At 39.1% G+C, this 25,081-nt stretch overlaps 1 protein-coding gene across 2 annotated transcripts in view; it reads left to right on the plus strand.

Annotated features, from left to right (window-relative positions):
* The window catches only part of LOC117421015 (putative methyltransferase NSUN7), a 49,339-nt gene extending 25,318 nt beyond the window's left edge, over positions 1 to 24,021 (plus strand). The window contains exons 10-12 of one of the 2 annotated variants that reach the window (XM_034034857.3): positions 5,579 to 5,696; positions 7,012 to 7,135; positions 21,394 to 24,021. In XM_034034857.3, the coding sequence (XP_033890748.1) occupies positions 5,579 to 5,696; positions 7,012 to 7,135; positions 21,394 to 22,026 (875 nt within the window). In that variant the 3' untranslated portion in view covers positions 22,027 to 24,021. The remainder of the gene's footprint in view (positions 1 to 5,578; positions 5,697 to 7,011; positions 7,136 to 21,393) is intronic. The other variant, XM_034034858.3, reaches the window with a different exon arrangement.
* Positions 24,022 to 25,081: the final 1,060 nt, after the last annotated feature.

Here is a 25,081-nt window from a genome sequence, read left to right on the forward strand (position 1 = left end):
CGGGCGCCTGCAGGCGTGCCTGTAAGCTGCCCAGAGCTGCGTTGTCCTCCGACGCTGTAGCTCTGAGGCCGCTACACGGTGAGTTCGCAGTGTGTAAAGAAGCGGGCGGCTGACGGCACACGCTTCGGAGGACAGCGTGTGTTCGTCTTCGCCCCTCCCGAGTCAGCGCAGGGGTGGTAGCGGTGAGCTGAGCCTAAAAAATAATTGGGCATTTCAAATTGGGGAGAAAATAATAAAAAAAAAACTAATTGGCAACGACTAAAAAATATATATATATATATATATATATATATATTTGATATTAGGTAGTTTCATTTTTAATCAGGTTGTGATCACGTAAATCCTCTAGTAAAGATAATAAACAATGACTTAATATGTAGATGATCCGAGGACTTGAGAAAATTGCTAGTTTGAGGATCATTTTACAGCAACCTACAAGTAAATATAACCCGTATAAATGTTTAAAATACATGTTAGAAACCATCTTTCTTACAGTGTAATGTGCAATATATATATATTTGCTGACCTAATCTATCACTGTACCGTTGTGTGCCATTTTTACCGTGGCACAGAAACAAATGTGTTGCTGCAGATACCAGAATCCATAATTCGATGTACTTGATGCATTCACTCTAAAAATCTGGAGATAATGAAGGGTTTAGCAGACCTGTTCATTTTTTATGTCTTAACCTCAAAACATTTGTGTAGAGCTGTTATATGTGAAATAAAAAGACAGAAATGTCTTGCTTATAATTTCTGTTAGTTATTCATAAATGTCAAGACGAGTAGCCCTCTACAGCTATTATTATTATTATTATTATTAGTTTATTTAGCAGACGTCTTTATCCAAGGCAACTTACAGAGACTAGGGTGTGTGAACTATGCATCAGCTGCAGAGTCACTTACAATTACATCTCACCCGAAAAACGGAGCACAAGGAGGTTAAGTGACTTGCTCAGGGTCACACAATGAGTCAGTGGGTGAGGTGGGATTTGAACCGGGGACTTCGTAGTTACAAGCCTTTTACTTTAACCACTGGACCACACAGCATCCTATGGTCAAAAGTTTTGAATCCCCCTATAGAATTAACTAATTTTACTTCATAAAGTTGAATGAAACCTGACGAATAATGTTACGTTAACATATTGAAGTACATACTGCTTTGTAGTTTTCCATATACTTCTAAATTATGTTCATAGCTTTTTTTATTTTTGTAATGATGTCTCAATCCTAAAATTCTAGGTGATGCTAAACTTTTGGCCATGGCTGTAGTTAATTAGGATGTTTTGCATATCAGCTTTCAAATGTTTTTTTTTTTTCATTGATTTTTTAAAATTAACTTTATAAAAAGATGAAGACAGTATGTGAGTCAATATAAAGATGAATACAGCTGGTGAACTTTTTTTGATTTCAGATTCACTATTCTGTTTAGTCCAGTATTGTTAGTTAATATGTCTGTAAATCTCATAGGTAGGAATACAAATTGAATATTGCAACAAGCAGAGTACACAGTATATGTGTAAAATGCTACTGTAGACTGGAATATGTGGTGATGTATGGACAGGTCCACTTAATCGACTAACTTGGACATTATTTAAGGACATTACTAAGCTTCAAACTTTTTTTTCCCTTTGGATTACCAGTATAACTGAGTTTTATTTATTTATTTTTTTATTTTTTTAAAACAAACTCAACTTTGAAATGGTTCTATAGCTGATTAATAATACATGTTGGATTAGACAAATTGATGTCAGCATACTTCTGGCAGGCTGGCTGAAGAAGCAGCCTGTTTAGGGAATAAAAGCCTCTTCCCTGTCATTTGCAATCTGTAGCCACTCAACCAGCAATGACTTTATTTTTAAAAATGAAGTCACTTTTTATCCAGCCAAACAATAGATGATTACATGTTCAGCTTTTTAGCAAATTATTTTTATAGCAGTGTGCACTAGCACAGGGGGTTTTACTGCAGTTTTGAGGACTCTTGGTCCTTGGAGGATGTTTTGCACAGTAGTGAATTACTTCATGTCTCTGTGGATGCTCAAAGACTTACAACTTTCATAAATACTGTAAGCAGTAAGTACTGTGTTGGTGCCATGAAATAAATAAATCTTCTATACAGTGGTTCTCAATCTCCCTTCACGTGGTACGTGGAAAGGTTACATAATTACAGAAAGGACATGGCAGCATAGTTTATAGATCCCATTGCAAACCCAAAATCTGAGCCCTTAAAAACTCAGCTACAGAAGCAGGAAGAAAATGCATACATGGAGAATATCTCCAAGTTAAAATAAAAGGTATAAACTCTCTGTCATATATAGTTTTGGAGTGTCTAAAATGTATTCTTTACTAGAGTGGAGTGTGTCATCCTGTTTATAAAATGGATACAATTAAAAAAAAAAAAAAAGTTATATTTTCTGATTCTTTTAACCATTTTATTTCATTCTTTTTTAATGTGTTTTTATCCTTTTATGAGTGTATTTTTTGTCCTTTGTTAGTGTTTTTATATTATCTGTCTTTGTAATTGTAAACTTGTGAACTTGTGTGAAGTGCCTTGAACCTTGCAGCATGAAAGGTGCTCTATAAATAAAGATTATCGTGCCGATGCTCATCGCTTTTCTCTTTCCAGCCATGCTTGCTGCTGCAGTCAGTGCTGTTTTTTCAAAACTGTAAACCCGACACTGCGTACAGGGATTAAATAGCCAAGGTTCAGTACTGGGGTAATCACTCTTTAAGAGGAACATGTCAGCTGATTGGAGTTCCATCTCACTAGTACTTTATGAACATTAAGAAACATTATACAATTAAACAAACTCTTTCCAAGCATAGTGGGGTCTAGTCAATAAATCTCAAAAGTGGCGAATTTAAAAACCACCGTCTTTTAAATAATTTAAATATGAACCTTCCTGGGTTTACAGACAGAAAAAAGCTAAATTGACAAACATGCATTGTTGAATATTTTATTTTCATAACTAATTAAAAAAAAAAAAGTTCAAGTTAGGTTTAAAATAATAAAATTAGTTTGGGCACACTGACCAGTATTTAAAAAATGGATGTTGACATCCATTTTAGTTTTAAAAGGAGAGCATAAAAAAAAAAAGCTGAGAAAGTGCTAGTATGTCCCATGGCAGTTAAAGCACAGCACTTGATAAATTACCTCCTAAACTCTGCTAGCTGCTGTGAACCTTTGTTATGCTCAAAGTTCTTGTTCCTCGGTCCAGACTCTTGAGATTAATGGATTCATTTAACTTTTAAAGTCACTGGGCAATAAAAGACAGTATTCACAGGAAATAGAAAAGAACAAGTGATTTATAGATAAAAAAATCCCAACACTCATTGTAAAAACCAGTAGCTCTAATGCACAGTGCATGGACAGTAAATAGTCTAGCCATAGCCTTATAAAGGACATGGGGTGATCTCCTTGTTTTGTGGCTGACGTTCTTGCAGAAGTTTAGTGGGAGGTTACACTCATGCAGTGGAATCTGCTTTGGTGCCTTGACCTTCTGCTTTTAGTAATACAAGTTCAAGACCCACAAATGTCCACTCTTTTAAACAATTTATGAGGATGTTGGTAAAACGTCTCAGTTATTGATTTTGACAGATAGGGTAACATCACAAGTGCTGCAGCCTGTGCAGCTTCCATTCATACATTTTCAAGACACTATCACCGAGGTGATAAGATTAGGGTTTACTAGACAGAAATCGATTTTCTGTGATGCTTTAAAAGTGATTGCTTGAGAATTTCTTTTGTGGTTGGAGCACCACCAAAAATCATTATATTTTTTAAGATTGCTTTAAAAAAAAAACAGAACCCATCATATTTTCACATTGATGGTCTGAGGAGAATATATAATCAAATCTATATTCCTAGAGTCATAAAATAGAATCAGTTATAATTTAAAGAAGTGTGGTCCGTGGGGGATAAATAATATGGCAAGTTTAACTAGGTTAATTGTAAGGGGCCAAATGGGAGAACAACAATATTGGTCCAAAGTAATTGTCTGTTATAATGGGGTTCTTGTTGATGGGCAGGAGTTTATACTGTACTTATAACCTTTACCAGGAAAGAGCACCTTTGAGACTCATGAGTGTCTTATTTCCACACATGCCCTAGAAACTGCAGTAGTACAAGTTTACACAAAACAAAACAACTTAGATTTAGAATGATTACCAAGTAAAACGTTTTACAAATTGGTTCTCGTTCTTACAATTACAATTGAACTAATAAGTCAGTTTGAGTAACCGGTCAGATTTTGTGAGGTTTATCAATGTTTAAGGTTATTAGTGTTCGTGAAAAGCGACTGAAATCTTCCTCCCTTCATTACTTTTTATTTATTTTATTTAGCAGCATTGAACATAAAATAATGAAAGGTTAACCTAAGACATGTTTTATTTTATGTCTGCATTTTAATCAGCAGTTGTCAGCCACTGCTGTCTGCCTTCCTGCATTGAATTAAAATCACAAAGCTTTTCACAGACCTTTTGCAATTGTTTTCCACACAGCAGGATTACAGTACAGTACAGCAAATAAAAAATAAAATATATATTTAAAAAATCAGCTGTTAACGGACTAATACCTTTGTTTATTTTGATGTAGAATGTTGTCCTTTATTTGATTGTTGTTACTGACGGGCATATCCAAGTTTACCTTTTTTTAGACTATAACAAAAAAAAGAAAGAAAAAAGAGAAATAAGCAATAATGTTGCTACATCATACTTAAAGATATGTAAAATGCAAAGCAAAGAACTACCCATTTGGCACTTGGGCAGTAGTATAGCTATACAAGCTTAGCAGTCTTCTGATAGTGAAAGCTAACACATTAAAGTAGCTGTACTAGACAAGTTTAGACTTGATCATTTACAAATTGTCATTTAGAGAGTAAACATTTTATCTTTAACTAGATATAAGAAGTTCACACGAGTAGGCCTTTTAAAAGGAAAAACCCTTGAACACCCAATAAAGTAATAACTTTCATGCTTAAGCAGTTGTGATATGGAATTGTAAAACCATTTCTCTTGCCTAGACTTCGTTCATCATAAATTTAATCAGAGTAATTTGAAATGGACTTGAAATACAAAATGTGTTCCGGTCCTCATGGAATAATCATGCAATTAAATATTCTTCTGTAATTACTATTTGCCCATGTTTTTTAGTGACTAAAATTTAAATGAGATAGTCTTGCTAAACAGAATTAATTTAAACTAAAACTGAACTAGTAGAAACCAAATATTATAGAATGAATGACTTAAAAGCTAATTATCAGAATTAAAACTACGAGAGGCCAAGACATGTGTAAACCAACATGGATTTTAAATAAATGAAAGTTCAACTGCAAGGGGAGCAGTAATAATGGTACTGAGTCATTGTATTTATCTTGCTCTTAATTGTATTATTACTTGTACTGTGATTCTTGAAATGTATTTTTGTGTACGACTGTAAGTCGCCCTGGATAAGGGCGTCTGCTAAGAAATAAATAATATAATAATACTGAAGGACAGGAAATTGTATTCCTTAGAGACATCCTAACACAATAAAAAAAAAAACATTAACTTGTTTTTTGTTAATTTGTCTGTTCCACAGTTCCCAGGGTGCAGGCTGTGGTGTACTGCACATGTTCAGTTTACCCAGAGGAAAATGAAAATGTCGTGAAAAAAGCACTGGCATATAAAGTTGAGGGAAACCAAGTACAGCCGTACAGGTATGGTATACAGAAAATGTTTCCCAAGTAATGTTGCTAGAACAACTATTGCATGCCTTTTTAAAGATATTTGCTTTTGAGTATTTGTTATATTATTCCTTTTTTTCCTTCAACAAACTGCTTTGATTTAAAAGGTAAAACATGAAAACTCCAGACACTATTAAGGGGCCTATTTCAGTGGTGCGCAAGCTTTTTCAATGCCGCCCCCTTTTCTTAGCATACATTTTAATACCACAAATTCAACATTTAAAATCAGTCTATGAATCTTGGCAGTTCAACATTTACCTAACAGATAAATCTGAAAAACATTATCCTTCAGTAATTAGATGTGAAAAAAAAAATCTGTGTTTTCACAAAATAAATATTTATTTTGCTAGCTAAATCTGAAGCTAACATGCAAATGAGCCCCCGCCCATTGAAGCGTTTAATTTGGCATTGTATGCTGCAGAGCTGCCCTTATACTCCAAGAGCAAATCTCTCCACTTCCCCACCTCCTCTGCACACAATACCAACATTTTTTACAAATTTTTTTTTTTTTAGCTAAATCTGGACTTTTTTTTGTTAAATCTAGGAAGAAAAACACACGATTTACATTAAATCCTGGAAAAAACACCTGTTAAATATATATATTTTAACATGTGGCGCCCCATACATGGAAGCTGCTATTTTGTCATAATTTCTCTGGTTCTACAAGTCCTAGTGATCGTCAAAGGCTCATTTGAAATGTAAGAACTTGGACTAATTAGCTGGCATGTATGTATTTATTTAAAGTTTTCTATCCTTCTTAAAAAACAAACAAACAAAAAAAAACACACATTCACATTTTACAGAACTGCCTCTTTAGTCATAGTCGCGCCCCCCCCCCCCTTACTGACTCTGTGCTCCCCCAGGGGGGCACGCTCCCCACTTTGCGCACCACTGGTATATTTAATCAATCTATACCCCATCGGGATAAACTACAACTGGATTTCAATTAAGCTTTTTACAGCCTGTCTGTTTGATGAAATTCAAGGAATTCACTGGTGTTGTAAAATGCTCCTGAGGTGGTTTATTCCCAACAAGGTATAAATTGATAAAAATCAACCCCATGTCAGTGATTAGACAAAACAACTTTCTTCTAAATAAAATAAAAATACCACTGTGAAGCATAATTGAAATGTTGTTCTTTTTTTGGTATATTGTATAATCACATGTGCATGATTCAGTGCCTGTAATAATAATAATAATAATAATAATAATAATAATAATAATAATAAGTTCATATTGTTATGCACAGTATGTCAGTAATGATTTGTATCTATGATACATTCTGCAGACTCAGTCCCCCAGTCCTTCCTCTCTGCAGCACTTTGGAAATCGAAAAAGCAAGTGAGAAATGTTTAAAACTGGAACCGTCCGAGATAAACAACGGCTGCTTTGTGGCCGTGCTGACAAGAGAGGTGAGTAAAATAAAATACAAAAAGTGAAATATATACAACAAGCTTTGTATTAATGAGCACAGTTCAAGCAACATGACTATGCAAACCTTATTATTACTTCTGTGTTAGAGCAGGCAGAACTAACTGCAACGTAGCATAACCCTGGTTCCCTGAAATAGAAATGTAACCATTACTGAACGGATATTTACCTCCTAAAGACCAGGATCCTGAATACTTTATACCAAAGCTGCTTTTGAACCTGTGACACAGTCGTGACCACGCCCCTGAGGGATCAAAAGTACTGCAGTCAAAGATCTCAGCATCGTTTTTCCTTCAAGCCTACTGCAAATAATTAACGCAGCGACCTTGAAAGTTAATGGTTACATTTCTATTTCAGGGAACCAGGGTTATGATAATAACCTAACGTTCCCTTTCAAGTACAAAACGTAACCATTACCAAATGGGTGAGTATACCCAAGTCGTCGCAAGAGCATGATTGCAGAACGACCGGAATGCTACAAGGCTAAGCCGAGAGGCTGCCCTGTGTGTTATCATTCAGAACCCCAGTAACAAGTAGCTAGGTGAAAAACTGAAGGAGAATTGTTGTTAAGCCGCCCTTAACACTAGTTCCAAAACTAAGGTTTTGAGGATCCACAACATTTAGGCTAGAACCTAGTAAAGGTATGGGGAGTAGCCTAATCTGCCGCATTGCATATGTCCTTGACAGAGGCACCCTGGAATAAAGCCCATGAAGTTGCAAGGCCCCTAGTGGAATGGGCAGTGAGTTCTTCTGGAGGGGGCCACCTCATAGGCAGTCCTGACCGTGTAAGCTATCCACTTGGACAGTTGCTGCTTAGACAGGGCTTGACCACAGGATTTTACCCCATAGCCTGTCAGACTGGAAAGGAGGTGGATGGAAAGCCTTGAATTCCACAGACTGGTTAACACGGCAAAAAAGCAGGATTCTGTTCTGTAAAAAATAAGCAGGCTTTCGCAATAGAAAATGCCTGCATCTTACTCACCCGCTTTGTGGAGGTGATAGCAAGCAAGAAAGTCGCTTTAAATGGTACGAATTTCAGCTCAGCTAAATGCAAGGGCTCAAATAGAGGTTTCATTAATGCATTAAGCAACATGTTCATAGGCGGCAAAAGCTACCAAGCCCCTTTCAGAAATTACCCCGCCAGAAGTGGAGAGAGAGTCAATCTATATGGCTGTCAGATAGACCTTTAACGTGGAGGCCGATTTCCCCTCGTCTAAAAGGTCCTGCAAAAATTGCAGTATAACTGCCATGGGACAATTTGTAGGGTTGAACCCACGAGGCAGACACCATGTCTGAATGATGCACCATTTGTACCCGTACTGGGAACACGGGGACGCTGCCCTGGCATTCTGTATGGTGTCAATAACCCTACCGCGGAGCTGTAGGCGTAATGGGTCGGGATGCCATAAGGTCTCCCATGCCTGATTAAGCAGGTCGCAGCTTGTCGGCAGTTTCCACGGCTGGCTGCTCAGGAGCTACATCAGGGTTAGTTGGTTCACTCTTTCCTCTGTCATGGATTGCCTTTGCGCAGTAAAAACCTGTCCATATGCCGAAACAATTCTCTCGGCATCCACAGAATTAGGGACAACATACAAATATTGCTTGGTCAGTTTTGCAATGTTAGGAAAGTGTGATTCCGCAGACCTCCAAAAAGTAGGCAGAGGAAGGTCATGACTGCATTCCTTTGCATGAAACCAGTAGCCTTCTAATTCAGTATTGCAGCTCCTGTTGAAACCAAGTATGGAATCCAGGGGGAGAGCATCCAGGTTTAATGTAGGTGCATGCAGGGGATCAAACACCCTCACCGCTTTAAGGAACTGGTGTTATGTTAGCATAACAGAGGCAGAAGTGTTAAAGGGACTAGGAGCTCTTAAGATAAATCCCCTGGGCCAGATGAGATCCTCCCAATAGTACTCAAAGAAATGAAAGAAGTTATTTACAAACTGCTAACCAAGATCATGCAACAGTCTCTTGACACGGGTTGTACCGACAGACTGGAAAATTGCAAACGTAATACCAATCAACAAAAAGGGAGACAAAACCGAACCATGTAACTACAGACCAATAAGCCTGACTTCTATTATATATAAACTTTTGGAAACTATAATAAGACAAAATGGAAAATTACCTATATGGTAACAGTATCCTGGGAGACAATCAGCGTGGTTTTAGGAAAGGGAGATCGTGTCTAACTAACCTGCTTGATTTTCTTGAGGATGCAACATCGACAATGGATAATTGCAAAGCATACTACATGGTTTATTTAGCTTTCCAGAAAGCTTTTGACAAAGTCCCGCATAAAAGATTAATTCTCAAACTGAACACAGTAGGGATTCAAGGAAATGCATGCACATGGATTAGGGAGTGGTTAACATGTAGAAAACAGAAAGTACTGATTAGAGGAGAAACCTCAAAATGGAGCGAGGTAACCAGTGGTGTACCACAGGGATTAGTATTAGGTCCTCTGCCATTCCTAATCTACATTAATGATTTAGATTCTGGTATAGTAAGCAAACTTGTTAAATTTGCAGACAACACAAAAATTGGAGGAGTGGCAAACACTGTTGCAGCAGCAAAGGTCATTCAAAATGATCTAGACAGCATTCAGAATTGGGCAGACACATGGCAAACGACATTTAATAGAGAAAAGTGTAAGGTACTGCAGCCGGCAATAAAAATGTCCATTATAAACACCATATGGGAGATACTGAAATTGAAGAAGAAATCTATGAAAAATACCTAGTTTATGTTGACTCAGAAATGTCTTCATCTAGACAATGTGGGGAAGCTATAAAAAAGGATAACAAAATGCTTGGATATGTAGAGAAAAATGTTGAATTTAAATCAAGGTAAGTAATGTTAAAACTTTACAATGCATTAGCATGACCTCTTCTAGAATATTGTGTTCGGTTCTGGTCACCTCGCTACAAAAAGGATATTGCTGCTCTAGAAAGAGTGCAAAGAAGAACAACCAGAATTATCCCGGGTTTAAAAGGCATGTCATATGTAGCTAAAATATTTGAATCTTTTCTGTCTTGAACACAGAACACCACACGGTGATCTGATTCCAGCATTCAAAATTGTAAAAGGTATTGACAGTGTCGACCCAAGGGACTTTTTCGACCTGAAAAAAGAAACAAGGACCAGGGGTCACAAATGGAGATTAGATAAAGGGGCATTCAGAACAGAAAATAGGAGGCACTTTTTTACACAGAGAATTGTGGGAGTCTGGAACTAACTCCCCAGTAATGTTGTTAATGCGGACACCCTGGGATCCTTCAAGAAGCTACTTGATGAGATTTTGGGATCAATAAGCTACTAACAACCAAACTAGCAAGATGGGCCGAATGGCCTCCTCTTGTTTGTAAACTTTCTTATGTTCTTAAATGTAAACGTAGCCTACAGGCTGAGGCTTACTTTTCACCCTTTTTTACACAGACCGATACTTTGTAAGAACTTTCGTGCACTTTTTTTATGTACAAAAACAAAACAAAATAAACAAACAAAAACCTAACTCCACTTTGGAGCGCTAAACTTAACTTTTTCACTTCTAAATCTAATTATGGCTGGACGGCTAAGCCATTTACCAGCCAAAACACTTTTCTGCAGAAAGGTTCACACAGTACCTTAAATTTTTTGACCACACAGGTCCACTCCACACATGGCTTATCCTTCGTCAGCCCCGTGTGAAGGATTTCCCCTGCTTTTAACCAGGGCTTAATCAGCCTCAGGTGCTTCAAATTATAATGGAGCCAGGTGACTCCCCTCTGGCTCCTGATAATCCCGTGGCATTCTGGGGAAGGTAGTCCTGCAGCTCCGTTTTGGACTACATCTTTTCTCCTCCTCCCCCTACTCAGCCACACAGGGTTATGATAATTATGATAGTTTCAATGGCAACTTGTTTTTTTAGAGGAGGCTGAAAAAAGGGTTAAGGATCATCTTAAAATGACGCACCTTAACATTTTTTAAACACTATTTTGCCATTTTTATGTTCACTAGTTTGTTCCGAGGATGTTTGTGTTTGCTAACATTTCTGTGTACCTTTTTGTGAGAAGTAGCTTACCTTCAGTCAGAATCAGAGTGTATTACAAAGCATCTTCATCTGTGGATGGGAGATTTTTCGGGTGGCTGATTTATAGATGTTTACGGTGACTCCCTGTCACCCAGATGGCTTGTGGGTGACGTCAGACCAGGAAATACAGACACAGTACTACAGGGATGAACCGCTTGTGCACCCCTGCATGTTTATTATAAATAAACTAATTAAACAAAACAAAATACTTTTAAATAACAGCAAAACAAAATGGCACGATGGCCAAAATAAACAACACTACAAACACAACACAAAACAAATGCTGTGCTGGTACAGCGATCACGTAGGTAGCAGTTGATTTTCTCTCTTTGCATGTATCTCACTAACACTGTCTCCGTTTCTCTCTCCACTCTCACCAACCTTCCCAGAGCGGCTGCTTCGTTTTTTTATATATATATATGTGACCATCTCCCATTTGGTAATTACTTGATTAATTGGGAGATGGCCACATTGTGCACGAGTTTTAGCTGGATTGTGGATTTTATTCCCATCCATGCTGTAAAACAATAACCATACAAAAACATTGTGTTTTTAAACACCAAACAATACCTTTAAATAATAATACAAAATAATATACAGGGGTGGGGTGTACCCCATCGCACTCCCTCATGGAAAATGCAGTTTGGCCCAATAATTGAAAGCAGAGAGCCTGTTGCCGAGGTAGATGTCTCTTGGTTCCTCTTGGATTTACCTGATTTTCACTGGACGTGGAGGGCTCTGAAATGGTTCTTTATCAACTACACACTAGAGAATTGTGGAGATGTGTTTCTGTTTAAATTGTGGAGATGTGTTTCTGTTTAAATTGTGGAGATGTGTTTCTGTTTGAATTGTGGAGATGTGCTTCTGTTTGAATTGTGGAGTTGTGTTGCTGTTTGAATTGTGGAGTTGTGTTGCTGTTTGAATTGTGGAGTTCTGTTGCTGTTTGAATTGTGGAGATGTGTTTCTGTTTGAATTGTGGAGTTGTGCTGCTGTTTGAATTGTGGAGATGTGTTGCTGTTTGAATTGTGGAGATGTGTTGCTGTTTGAATTGTGGAAATGTGTTGCTGTTTGAATTGTGGAGATGTGTTGCTGTTTGAATTGTGGAAATGTGTTGCTGTTTGAATTGTGAAGATGTGTTGCTGTTTGAATTGTGGAAATGTGTTGCTGTTTGAATTGTGGAGATGTGCTGCTGTTTGAATTGTGGAGTTGTGTTGCTGTTTGAATTGTGGAGTTGTGTTGCTGTTTGAATTGTGGAGTTCTGTTGCTGTTTGAATTGTGGAGATGTGTTTCTGTTTGAATTGTGGAGTTGTGCTGCTGTTTGAATTGTGGAGATGTGTTGCTGTTTGAATTGTGGAGTTGTGTTGCTGTTTGAATTGTGGAGATGTGTTGCTGTTTGAATTGTGGAGATGTGTTGCTGTTTGAATTGTGGAGTTGTGTTGCTGTTTGAATTGTGGAGATGTGTTTCTGTTTAAATTGTGGAGATGTGTTTCTGTTTAAATTGTGGAGATGTGCTGCTGTTTGAATTGTGGAGTTGTGTTGCTGTTTGAATTGTGGAGATGTGTTGCTGTTTGAATTGTGGAGTTGTGTTGCTGTTTGAATTGTGGAGATGTGTTGCTGTTTGAATTGTGGAGATGTGTTGCTGTTTGAATTGTGGAAATGTGTTTCTGTTTGAATTGTGGAGTTGTGTTGCTGTTTGAATTGTGGAAATGTGTTGCTGTTTGAATTGTGGAGTTGTGTTGCTGTTTGAATTGTGAAGATGTGTTGCTGTTTGAATTGTGGAGTTGTGTTGCTGTTTGAATTGTGGAGATGTGTTGCTGTTTGAATTGTGGAGATGTGTTGCTGTTTGAATTATGGAGATGTGTTGCTGTTTGAATTGTGGAGTTGTGTTGCTGTTTGAATTGTGGAGATGTGTTGCTGTTTGAATTGTGAAGATGTGTTGCTGTTTGAATTGTGGAGATGTGTTGCTGTTTGAATTGTGGAAATGTGTTGCTATTTGAATTGTACTTTATTAAAAAGTAACAACAGGATACTCTCTCAATTTTTTTCTTTGTTTAGATTATGTTTGTAGTTTTTTCATACCTTTAACCAACATTGACCATCAGATTTCAGTAGGCTAGGGTTTATAGAATTGATTTGTCTTGTTTGATGTGCTGTCAATCAGTACCTGTACTAGACACAAAAGTCTCCGGACTGTATTTTGTATGTTATACTTTGCAAAGAATGTGTTTGTCTTAAGTTAAGAGAATATTGTATTAAGAACAGATAACACAAATAATTCCGAATGAAATGTTATTCATTATTATTTATTTACTTGGCAGATGCCTTTATCCAAGCATAGCTTTGAGTTTAAGGATCTAACCTACGGTACCACAATAAATCATTGAAGTACAAATTTAGACTGTCTTCAAAAAATAAAATCCACTTAATCATTTTCAAGCTGAAATGTGAAAGAGGAATGCTCTTTAACCACATATTTAATCTCATTTTCCCACTTCTGAATAGAATACCTCAGAGGGATATGGCTATTGAGCATTGCTTTTTATTGCTGCTACTTTCCCTACATTTGAAATTGTTCTGGACAAGCAAGTCCAATCAACCTCCCAGCAAATTCATTAAAAGCTGAAGTGGAGTGAGGTGCTTTTTATCTTAATTTACCTGGAAGTGAACTGTAACTCTCGCTATGGATGTATTTTACCTTAGTTAAGATATAGTGGAGGTGGAAATACTGTATTCATACATGACACACAGTTTTGAATGTTTCTAGTGAGCAATTTGTCCAGTTGTGTGTAGAACTTTGAGCACCTTTTTGTCACAAGTTGTTGAGTATAGCGCGATCTTGGGGTATATGGAGACATGCTGTTGATTAATATTAGCTGAATTTCAGAATGTCGGTGTTCAGGTGTTTGCCTCTCAAGTTGTTCTTGGGTGCTTTGAACTATGACGAATGGATAGGAAAAGGAGAAACCTGCACACAGTCGTCTTTTCTCCACAGAAAGCAAACCGGCCTTGTTGTCCTATTCAGTCGAATGTATTAAGAACACTGAGGATGTGTGGTCATAAATCTCTTTGTTACTTTTTCCATGTGCTGGGAAGATTTTTTAAGATTGATCATGTTTTATTTGGATTTTTTATTTTATATTTCACTGGGCGTGAGCTGGGGGAATGATAAGGCAGAAGAAGCAGCAAGGAGCAGTTAGTAGGACAGAATGTGGTTACTGACTGAGGGCGACGCTGCCGCACATCCCAGAGGCAGAGGACCCAGCAACCGAAACGGGATAGAAAGATGGTCACTGACTGAGGGCGGCGCTGCCGACACAACTAAGGGGCGAAGGACCCAGCGACTGAAGACAGGATAGAAAAGAGGTCACCGACGGGCCGACGCTGCCGCGCATCCCAGGGGCGGAGGACCCAGCAACCGAAAACACACATGAGGGTTATGACTTGGAAAGCCGCCCCTCGAGTGGAGATGAGAGAGGTACCCAGCATCTGAGGCTTCTGTAAGGGGCTCTCGTAAAACCCCTGATTGGCTGAGACGTCACACTTCCTGGGACCTGAAAATAAGGACAAAGCATTGAGGTTAGTATAGGACTCGGCACGAGTGACCACATCCTGAAGAGAGGCAGAATAGAAGAGAGCCTCGAGTGAGATAAGTTCTCATGCGGTGAGAACCCCTGAAGGTAAGGGAGGTGGCTGCCTAGCCCTGAGGTCGGGGAAGTGAGCCTCACTTGCCCCCCAAAGGATGGACCCCTGGCATCTCACGAAAACTCCCACACCGTGAGACAAACAAAAGACAGCACATGCCAACGCATAACATAAACAAAAGACCAGAAGGACGAGTAGGACAAACAGAGGGAGATTAGTAAATTTGTTAGTAGGATGTGACTATGTGTGTACCTGCCGCTCAGTGGAGAGGAAAAAACCCCTTGAGGCGGATTAGGGGAAAACCTCTGGTGGCCCCGGTGAACAGGTAGCCCCCACTCCGGGCATGCTAGCGATTTTAAAATGGGCTGCAACTATATCCGAGGGAGATGAATGAATGTAATAATCTACTGCGGAAGAGGACCTGCGGCCCATGGTCTTGATCAGACTGTGGTTGATGCTGGCTCTTGCAGCGGAGGTAGCTGCACCTATATGAAATGAATGGGGAGAATACAGCTGAGGAGGGAGGCCTGCTCTAGAAAGGAGGGTGGAGAGGTGGGCTGAGAACCAGTGACGAGTGATAATAGAGTGAGAGGAATCGATAAATAGAGGGTCCAGGGGGGGAAAGGATTTCCTGATGGAGAGATATTTTGACATTGCTGAGAAAGAGCAGATAGAGGATTCAATCCTTGAAGCTGGATGAACTAACCACGCCGGAGTTGATCTGTCTTTGAGGTACGCAGCAGGATTATGAAATAGGAGTTGCGAATACAGGAGAGATCACATAGACGAATACCCGCTGCAGGGAAGCTTGAAGCTGAAGGAACTGTGAATTCTGAGCTTCTGAGTAAGCCGAAGAAGGCTGTGAGGCAGATGGTTTCCATTAGGAGATCTTCGTCGCTGCAGGGAAGCTTGAAGCTGAAGGAACTGTGAATTCTGAGCTTCTGAGGAAGCCGAAGAAGGCTGTGATTGATGTTGGCCCTCGCAGCAGAGGGGGCTGTGCCTACAGAATGATTGGGGTTGGGGGGGGGAGGCCCGCTCTGGAGGCGAGGTAGGTTGGAATCCAGTGACGAGTGATCCTAGGAGCGAGAGAAATCAATGAGGGGGGTAGAGTAGAGGAGGGAGGCTTGCTCTGGAGGGTGGAAAGGTGGGTTGAGAACCAGCGATGAGTGATGATAGGAGCGAGGGGAATCAATGAACTGAGGATCCTGGGAGGGGGGGGGGGGGGTAGAGTAGAGGAGGAGGGGGGGGGGGGTTCTTGCTGGGGAGATACCTTGATGTTGAAAGGGGCAGATAGGGGACTCTACTTGACACGCAGCAGACGGGACCAGTCGACGTAACTTGGATACTAAAAGTGGAGGTAGAAGGGGAGCTGGAACTGACAGTTGAGGTAGCAGCTGGAACTGAACGAACGTGTGTAAATCGACTGCTGGGGAAGCTCAGCACGCTTTGTGCTCCATTTTCTGGAATGGAGGGCAGAGATGAGATGTTGACTATCCTATGTGTCTAATACGGGATCGATCTGCGGTCTGCTACTATCATGTCTGCTTGAAATGGAAAAGGTGAACTCACATTGAGAGACTGGGTTTCACAACTCCAGTTATTCTCCTAGTAGTGGAACTCCTTAACTCATAAACAAGACAGATTTCCAGTCTCACACCACGTCTCTCACCTTGTATTAATGCTGTAATATTTGAGAGGATGTGTGGACATATAAATAGATTGCTGAGAAAGTCAAGCACCTCGTATTTTTGATTAGATGGGGATTAGCATTAGCCTCGACTGCGGAATGCTTCCACGATCTGCGTATTGGAGGAAAGCGGAAGCGTTGGAAGCTCTGGAGTAGTGCAGGTACAGATTTAGACTGTGAACTAAAGCAACTTGCATGCTATGATAGTGAGTAGATCTGAAGAGGGAGCAGAGATCTGCTGCAGTGAGGAGCAATTAACAGTAGAGGACGGGATCTGCTGAACGGTGCAGAGATCTGAGGAAGTAAACAAAGAAGTGCTGTCAATAATGAGCGGTGGTCTGCTGTAGAGAGAGAGAGAGAGAGAGATCTGCTGAAGCAGTGATCTGTTTTTTTTTTTTTTTTTTTTTTTTTTTTTTATAAATTTAGTCGTCGGCAATTATTTTTACCCCGGTTTTCACCCCAATTTAGCATGCCCAATTATTATCTGTATCCCCGGCTCACCGCTCGCAACCCCCCCGCCGACTCAGGAAACGGAGGCTGAAACACGCGTCCTCCGAAACGTGCTCCTTCCAAGCCGTCATTTTTCGCACTGCAGATCCACAGCAATGCTACCAGACCTATAGTGCCGGAGGACAACACAGATCTGGCGGCTCCGCTGCAGAGCCACAGGCGCCCTATCGGCCACAGGGGTCGCTGATGCGTGGTGAGCCGTGGATTCCCCTGCCGACCTAAGCCCTCCCTACCCGGGCAGCGCTCAGCCAATTGTGCGCCACCCCCTAGGAACTCTCGGTCACGGTCAGCTGTGACATAGCCTGGATTCGAACCAGCGATCTCCAGGCTATAGGGCACATCCTGCGAGGAGCGCCTTTACTGGATGCGCCACTCGGGAGCCCCGAAGCAGTGATCTGTTATTGTGAATGGTGGACTGCCATTGGTAGAGCGTGGTGGTCTGCTGCAGAACGCAGAGATCTGCTGAAGCAGGGATCTGTAATAGTGAATGGTGGATTGCCATTGGTAGTGTGATGATCTGCTGTAGAGCGCAGAGATCTGCTGAATGTGGTGGATATTGGTCTTTGAGTTAAAGTGATTTAGATGAAGCCAGAGATGAAGAATGCATAAAGCTGAGGCCGCTGTAGAACCTAAGAGGATGAAGAATCTGTTGCTCTGAGGCTGTTGAAAAATCTATTGATTTGGTCGGGAGCAGTCCGCCTCAAAGGGGCGGGGGGTGTGGGGGGTAAGAGTTGAAATTGAAGAATGTCATTTGATATAGATAGACAAAGGAAGAGGCAGGAGGGGAACTCCCGAGAATCCATCCGAGTGAGAACTGCGGGAATAGATAGAAAAGCTGTAGTGTCCGAGCTTCGCAGCGATACCAAACTGGTTTAATGTATAGAGAGAGAACTTGTGGTATTATACTGCCATCCAGAGGTTATGATTGGAATTAAATCATTGACTTGAGTGAAGCAGGGTAGAATCTATGAAGTTATTACGATTAAATCCTTATCTATGTAGAACAACATTTGCTTATTCCTTTAGATTTGAATAATAAATATTCTAGACATGTTTAGGACAGTTAGTCATGAATATAAATAAGTTAACGCAGTATTTAGATGTCATGGTTCGGCGCGTTGAATTCGTCTCCGACAGTTGTGAAAGCGCAGCAACAGGAAGCCGGAAGATTGCAGTGCTGAGGCGCAGAGCACGCCGAGCCTGATGAAGCTGTCTGGTCACCATGACAACTTACCACTCCCCACAGTCACTCAATGAGGGCGTTGCCGTGGTAACCATAGTCTGTGAGGCGCCGGTGGGAAAGTTACAGTACAATAGTGTCGTTGGAGAATGTTGTGACCAGTCAAGTCACGAGCCGCCACTGGTTGAAAATGGAGTTTAGAATGGGCTGGATACGTCTTTAAAAGGTTGAACGTAGCTGATGGAGGGCCTGGGGTAGGATCTTCTGATGGAACGGTAATTGTGCTGGCTCTGTGGGAGCAGGGGAGGGGCGTCTAATTGCAGGCGAGGAGTAAAGAAAGATTCCGCAGACAAAACTTCGTGGTAGAATTAAATAGAGCTAAAGTAAGGCAATCGCAGACAACGGGAATGTCGATGTCATGTCAAAGGAGCTTGAAAGTTTAACGGAGGACCAGACTTTCTGATAAGGTTGCAGACAAGTTGAGTAATGAAGCTGCGCTTTGGACGGCTATGATGCCGAGGTGGAGACTGGATGGAACAGGAAAGAGTAACATTGGAGCTCTTGGAGCCGAAAAGAGAAGCTGAATGAAAAGAAAGATCACCTGAGCAGGTAAGAAAATGATTGATAATATCTTGGCAGCGCTGTGCAGAGAAACGACCTGCGTGAGCGAGGCAACGAAGTTTAGATATTAAGCGGTGAAGCACGAAACGACGGCGTCTGAGCGTTTGCTACAAAAACAAAACACTCGACAGAAAAGGTGCAGGTGATCAGGTCTTAAATAGTAAATAGATGCTAATTAACGGGAGATTAGAAAATTGAAAGATTAGAAGATTAGAGGCCCCCCAGCTCCACGCCCCCTGAACCTCGCAAGCTAACATTAAATGCATGGACCCAATATTTACTGCATCTGACCCAGGATACTGCCGAAGATATTATTTACGCTATGCACAGTGTATCCTTCCAGTAATAGTTAAGCATGCCATTCGGGAGTGCCTATCATTTTCAGAATGGCTGCCTGGCAGTGTTATACTGGAATTGCCTGTCTACCTGTTTTGTCTGTATGTCACACATTTTTATCTATATCTTGAAAACCACTCATTCATTTATCATAATGACACATTCAATTATTTGGATATTCCTTAGCAACAATTATTTAGGTTAGTATAGTATGGGGATCTGAATTTCAGGTTTAAAAAAATGGCTATGTATTGAATTTTCAAAAACAAATGTAATCAGGCTTTGACTCCATAATTATAGGGAAATCAGGTAAAAGAAGATCCTATTATCAACATCATAACAAAAAAAAGCTTTACATTTAATATACTACAATTTAACACACTGTAGTGTGCAAGGTATATTTGTATTTCGACTAGTTTAAATTGTAATAACATTTCTAGTGAATACAAAGGAACAGTTTTATTAGAAATATAACTAAATAAAGTAAACATTAAAGGTGCAACAACTAAACTAAACTAATACAGAAAGGAAGAATTAACTAAACTAAACAGTACAGAAAATAATGTATAAACAACGACACCCCACTCCTGCTGGTTGATCAGCGATCCAACGCAATCTATGGGAGATTCCCTTAAGATTACAACTGCATTCCTGACAACTATTTAAGACGAAGGTTAGTCTTAACGGGGATATCAAAACATTGTTAAATCAGTTAAATCATATATATAGTTTTGGTTCAGAAGGCAATTCTCACTCTTGCGAGATAAAGACGCGCTTTGCCTCCAGACAACCTATCAAGAATTATTTATTATCAAGACAGCTAAATTTCGATTCTAGCCTTAAACGCAGAATAATTGCCTTATGAAACCCACATCAATTTGTATAAATCACATACAAACAAATACTATAGTGTTCATTAACTCAAAGCATGAATTGAAAGCAATAATACTTTTCTTACATTCTACGTAAAACAAAATATTAATTTTGCTTTAAGGTCTGCTTATTCTCGAGTTCATACGAGGATTAAAACACTACTCATTGAATACTTAACGGACGTGCGCTGCCTCCTTCAGCTGTTCCGTGTCTTCAACAATACAGGCGCTCGAAGGCTCTCCTGCTGGCAAGGACAGGTCCAGGTTCCGGTTCAGGGTACGAAAAAAAATGTCTTTGCAAAGAACAAGAGTCATTAACTCTTTAGGTATTCCACTGAAACAGCAATTCCACTGTTCGTCCGGTTATGTCTGGGATATTGCACCGCAAAACTCCGGCACTGCTAGCTATAAATTGAATATATTTAAATTTATGTCGACTTCAAATGTTCATCCAACTCTTTCTCTGGTGATCAATCAGGACTAAGTTAGATATTTGATTACAAGTACTTTTAGGATTTTAGACGTCTTACACAGCGGACTCCCACACCAAGGCAAGCTATCTCTTATTAGAGTGTCCGAAAACGGTATCTCTGTTCCAGCTGGTCGCAGGCTGGATCTCCAGATTGCCACAGTTCAAAGACTGGTTTGTGTATCAGAACTTTGGATTTCATGTCGGGAGCCCTGTTTGAGTGTCGTGCTCATACTTTTGTAATGTTCTGTGTACCCCTGTGATTGGATAGTTTGGTTATTTTGGGCGGTGCCTGAGTCCACGTGGAGTGTTTCTTATTGGTTGTTCTCGTTCCGATGCAACCCCTTGTTCTCCATTTGTCCGCTACTCCGCCCCCTGTCGGCTGGATTTATGAGATGGACTGTTTTCTGTCCTATATGTCAAAGTACCCAAAACTGTCTGGCTTGCGACGACAAGAGTCATTCAGCGATCGTGAAGATAAGCCATTTGTTCAGCAGTTAGTTTATGACTCTTTTTAAAAGCATTCTTTGTCATTGGGGGAGTTTGTGACCAGAAACCAAGTAGACACAGAGAATGTCTTAAAATCGCCCTCTGTATATTTCAGTTCTGTTACTTTCACACACAAAATGATATTTTGACAGACTCTGACGCTACAACACTAATGAACAAAGAAAATAAATTCTTCTTTTAACCAACATGTTAGAATCTTGGATATGTTGACTGAACTCAATAACGGTTTGCTGTGTGTATATCCACAAGGTTGCACAGCGAGTGAATGCTCTTTTTATGTCATAGGGGATGCTTTGTTTTTGGTTTACATAACAAATTCTATATTTATGTATTTGTTTAGCAGGATCCTTCTGGGACAGTCTCAGTCAAAGACGTTTTGGCTCGAGCTGCAGCAAAGGGGCTCTTGGACGGCATCAAAACAATTAAACCAGCAAAGAAAGAAAGAAGGAAATCCAAGCCAGCAACACAGACCACCATTGCAAGCAGTGGAACCCAGGACAGAATCGCAGAGTTCTTGAAAAAAGAGAGTAAAGAGGCCACTAACATTGTAATAAAGCCTTACATTAGCAATGATTCCTTGTTCAGGGAGAGCAAGACACGCATTTCCAATCCACCAAAGAGACTCCCCAAGGCCAGTCCTTCCATGTCCAAGATGAGTCCAGTGAAAAAGATTCTTTCTAAAAGTTCAGCCACAGAACGGCATTATGAACGTCGTCGCTCTAATGTTGCAAGGCCAAAACTTGAAGAAATGTCTGTATTGAAGCCAGTGGAGATGATCCTCCCTCCAGTGATTTGTCGTTCTCACAGTTCCTACGGGTGTAACAGCAAAAGCCCCCCTCATCTCTCATATTTTCGCTGGAAGGGTAGACACAGTCTTCCAAGGAACTTACTAACACCGACATCTTCTACAAAAATGAGCAAGCACAATGACACTCCAACTTCACCTGCCAAACCCTCCCGACCTTGGTTATAAGTGACTACAGATTTAGATTAGTAATATATATATATCTATACTATAAAATCTATCTACTATATAAATGTAATGTAGCCTGTAAAATGTTACCCGGGTGGATATTGAAGTATTGAATGTTTACTGAAGTTCCAAAGCACAGCTTGTGTTTCATAAGCCCAAATCTCAAATACCAACCACAAGGCCACACCTATTGTATATATTGGGTCCCTAATCAGAAAGTTTATACCTGGGCTCATCTAGAGGGGAGGCAGACAAGGAGACATAAATATAACAATAAAATAAGCTAAAAGTATAGTTTTTTTTTTTTTACAATGCTTTAATAGAAGCTCCATCTGTGTTGTCCAGGACTTATCCCTGGCGCACCTGTGTTCAAATGAGACCTGAATTACCTCCAATATTTCTTACAAAAATGTATTTTAAATAGTGTTTTTCATAACTATCACAATAAGGCCTTATAGTATTAGTACTGTTCACCCAGAAAGCTGTAGGTTATTTAACAGCTATGGAGTTATATTTTTACATAAAAAATGCTGCATAGAGATATTTTCAGTTATAATGGGGTATGATTGTACTTACATATTTTAAAACGTCTGCAGGGGTTCTCATACCCTACCCCAATGCAGTGGAATTACACCTTCCAACATGATTTTGAATAATTTGTGCAGACAGTGGTGGTGGGGTTTGTCATTTTCTACTTGAAGCTCAAGCACATAATTTCCAGTTACGTGGTACAAAGGAAAATTACAGTGAAGTATCTAAGTAACAAAACGTGTGACTATCTCTCCAATACAGATTCAGGGTTAGGCTTTCAGACTTGGTACATGCCAGACAGGAAAATTCAAAGCAATTAGATGTGAGCATAGTATGGCCATAGTAAAGAGCATATGGTGAATATCAAACACAATACTGAGGAGACCTCATTGTGAAAGTGGCACTTATAACTAAACTGTAACTATAATATAGGTATTACTTCCCAATTACACAAAACTTTTCCTTAAATATAAATAACTTCTCCAAATCCGATATGCCGGTCAAAGCTAAATAACCTAGCATAACTCATTTTGTTGTAATGAATTATATCTAATAAAAAAAACAAAACAAAACAATGTATATTAAAAAGTAGTTGAGATCCCTCTTCAGTAAAGGCCATGAACCCAGCTCCCCAGCACACACAACATGAAATCACAGGTAATTCTTTAAAATAATATTTTTTGTATTTCTTTCTTGGTGTAGGAATTAAATTGGTTCGGTCTGTTCGGAAAGAGAATGGTTTAAAGAATGGTCCATTACTGATCCATTTTGGCATGTTAGTAGTCCTTGTGAGTATTAGGAACTTTATCTTTTTTCCTATTCATATTAGGAAGTCTAGCCTTAATACTGATGTTCAAAATGACAATTTGCAATGTATTATCTGCAACAGTAACTAAATGCTACTTACAGTAGTTCTGTATAGACAACAATGTCACCTTTGCAAGTTACGTTAATCAAGTCAACTTTTCAGAAATCTTCCTAACTGATTTTTACAGGGAAGAAACGTTCTATTGTGCCAAACACAACAAAATGTACTGCAGTGAATCAGCTTGGATGTGTTTATACATAAAACATACACTGCTTGTATGTTTTATGTATAAATCATATGTTAGCTCACTATGCATTTTTTTAAATTCAGTTTTAGTGCTTTTATTTCTGGATAATAATCATAAGGCGAAATGTATAATTTACCTAGAAACAATGTCAAATTGTAAATTACACAGACACAGATATATATATATCTATATATATATACACACATACACACACAGTATATATATATATATATAATTTCTTTATTTTTTAATTTTAACGTTTTATCTGTGTTTTAATTTTATGAATAACTTAATGTAAAACAATACACCTTGATTGCAGTTGTTTATTTCTAATTTGAAAATGGACTCACAAATATACAGTGACTCTGAAGAGATGAACAAAATACTAATAAAAATATGTTGTTGATCACAGGCTCTCTACATTTCAAACCATTTTATCAGGTTCACATGAGAAATTAACTTAATCTCGAGATCATTTGCGTGTCTTCAGATATGCTGTGCTCATTGTATTTTGAATGGATGCTTCCAGACAGGTTTTTAAGCAAGGCTTTAAAACAACTTTCTTGCATGGGTAGCTCAGTTTTCCAGACTTTACTTTCACGAGTTGTTATTGCCAATGAGGTTAATAGTGTATTTTTTTATTTTTCCACATTACCAATGATGTACCCACCCTAGATAGGAGCTACTCTATCCCCAAAAGACCAAAAAAATTATCTCTACCGGGGGTTGAGGTTTTTCCAAATTGCAAGCACTTTTTCAATACAGATGATAGACTACAAGGAAATGTTTGAAAATCTTGGATCATGTATTATAAATAATGTATTATAAGAGAGTACAAATAACACAAGATCATACAGGTACATTGCTGGCATTTATCAGCTTGTTTTATTCAAGTTGTACAAAAATAAAGCAGCATCTGATTTTAATGGTTATATATATATATATATATATATATATATATATATATATATATATATATATATATATATATACACATAATCTCACAGTATTTATGGGTTGCACTTTTGCTTGAATTTGGCCATCTGCTTAAATCTCAGTGGATTTACTAGTTCCTAATGATGCTCAATGTTTCACAAGACAGAAATTCAAATTTGACTAAATGTTTCTACTTTTGCTCCAGTGCAAAATTAGAGCCACTTACAGTAAATAAGTACAGTAAGGAAACACTACATTTTCTTTCTAATTTCAAACCTAGCCATTACTGGCTGTTGGATTAAATCTTGTAAATGATGGTAGAAATTGATGATGTGGTTGAATTCTTCACTTCTATCTTCACATTATATGTTTCTTCAATAAATTAGTCAGTCATACCTGAAAACATCCAACTGCATAAACCCATAATCAACATATTAAGCCAAGCCTGTTGAAAAAAATTGTCAACTACAATCAAAAACTGTAGATAAGCTTTGAACATGCATATGAACAAACTGATTGCAGTGAGACAAGGC

Source organism: Acipenser ruthenus, chromosome 1 (assembly GCF_902713425.1).
Source record: "Acipenser ruthenus chromosome 1, fAciRut3.2 maternal haplotype, whole genome shotgun sequence".
In the NCBI taxonomy this organism is placed as follows: domain Eukaryota; kingdom Metazoa; phylum Chordata; class Actinopteri; order Acipenseriformes; family Acipenseridae; genus Acipenser; species Acipenser ruthenus.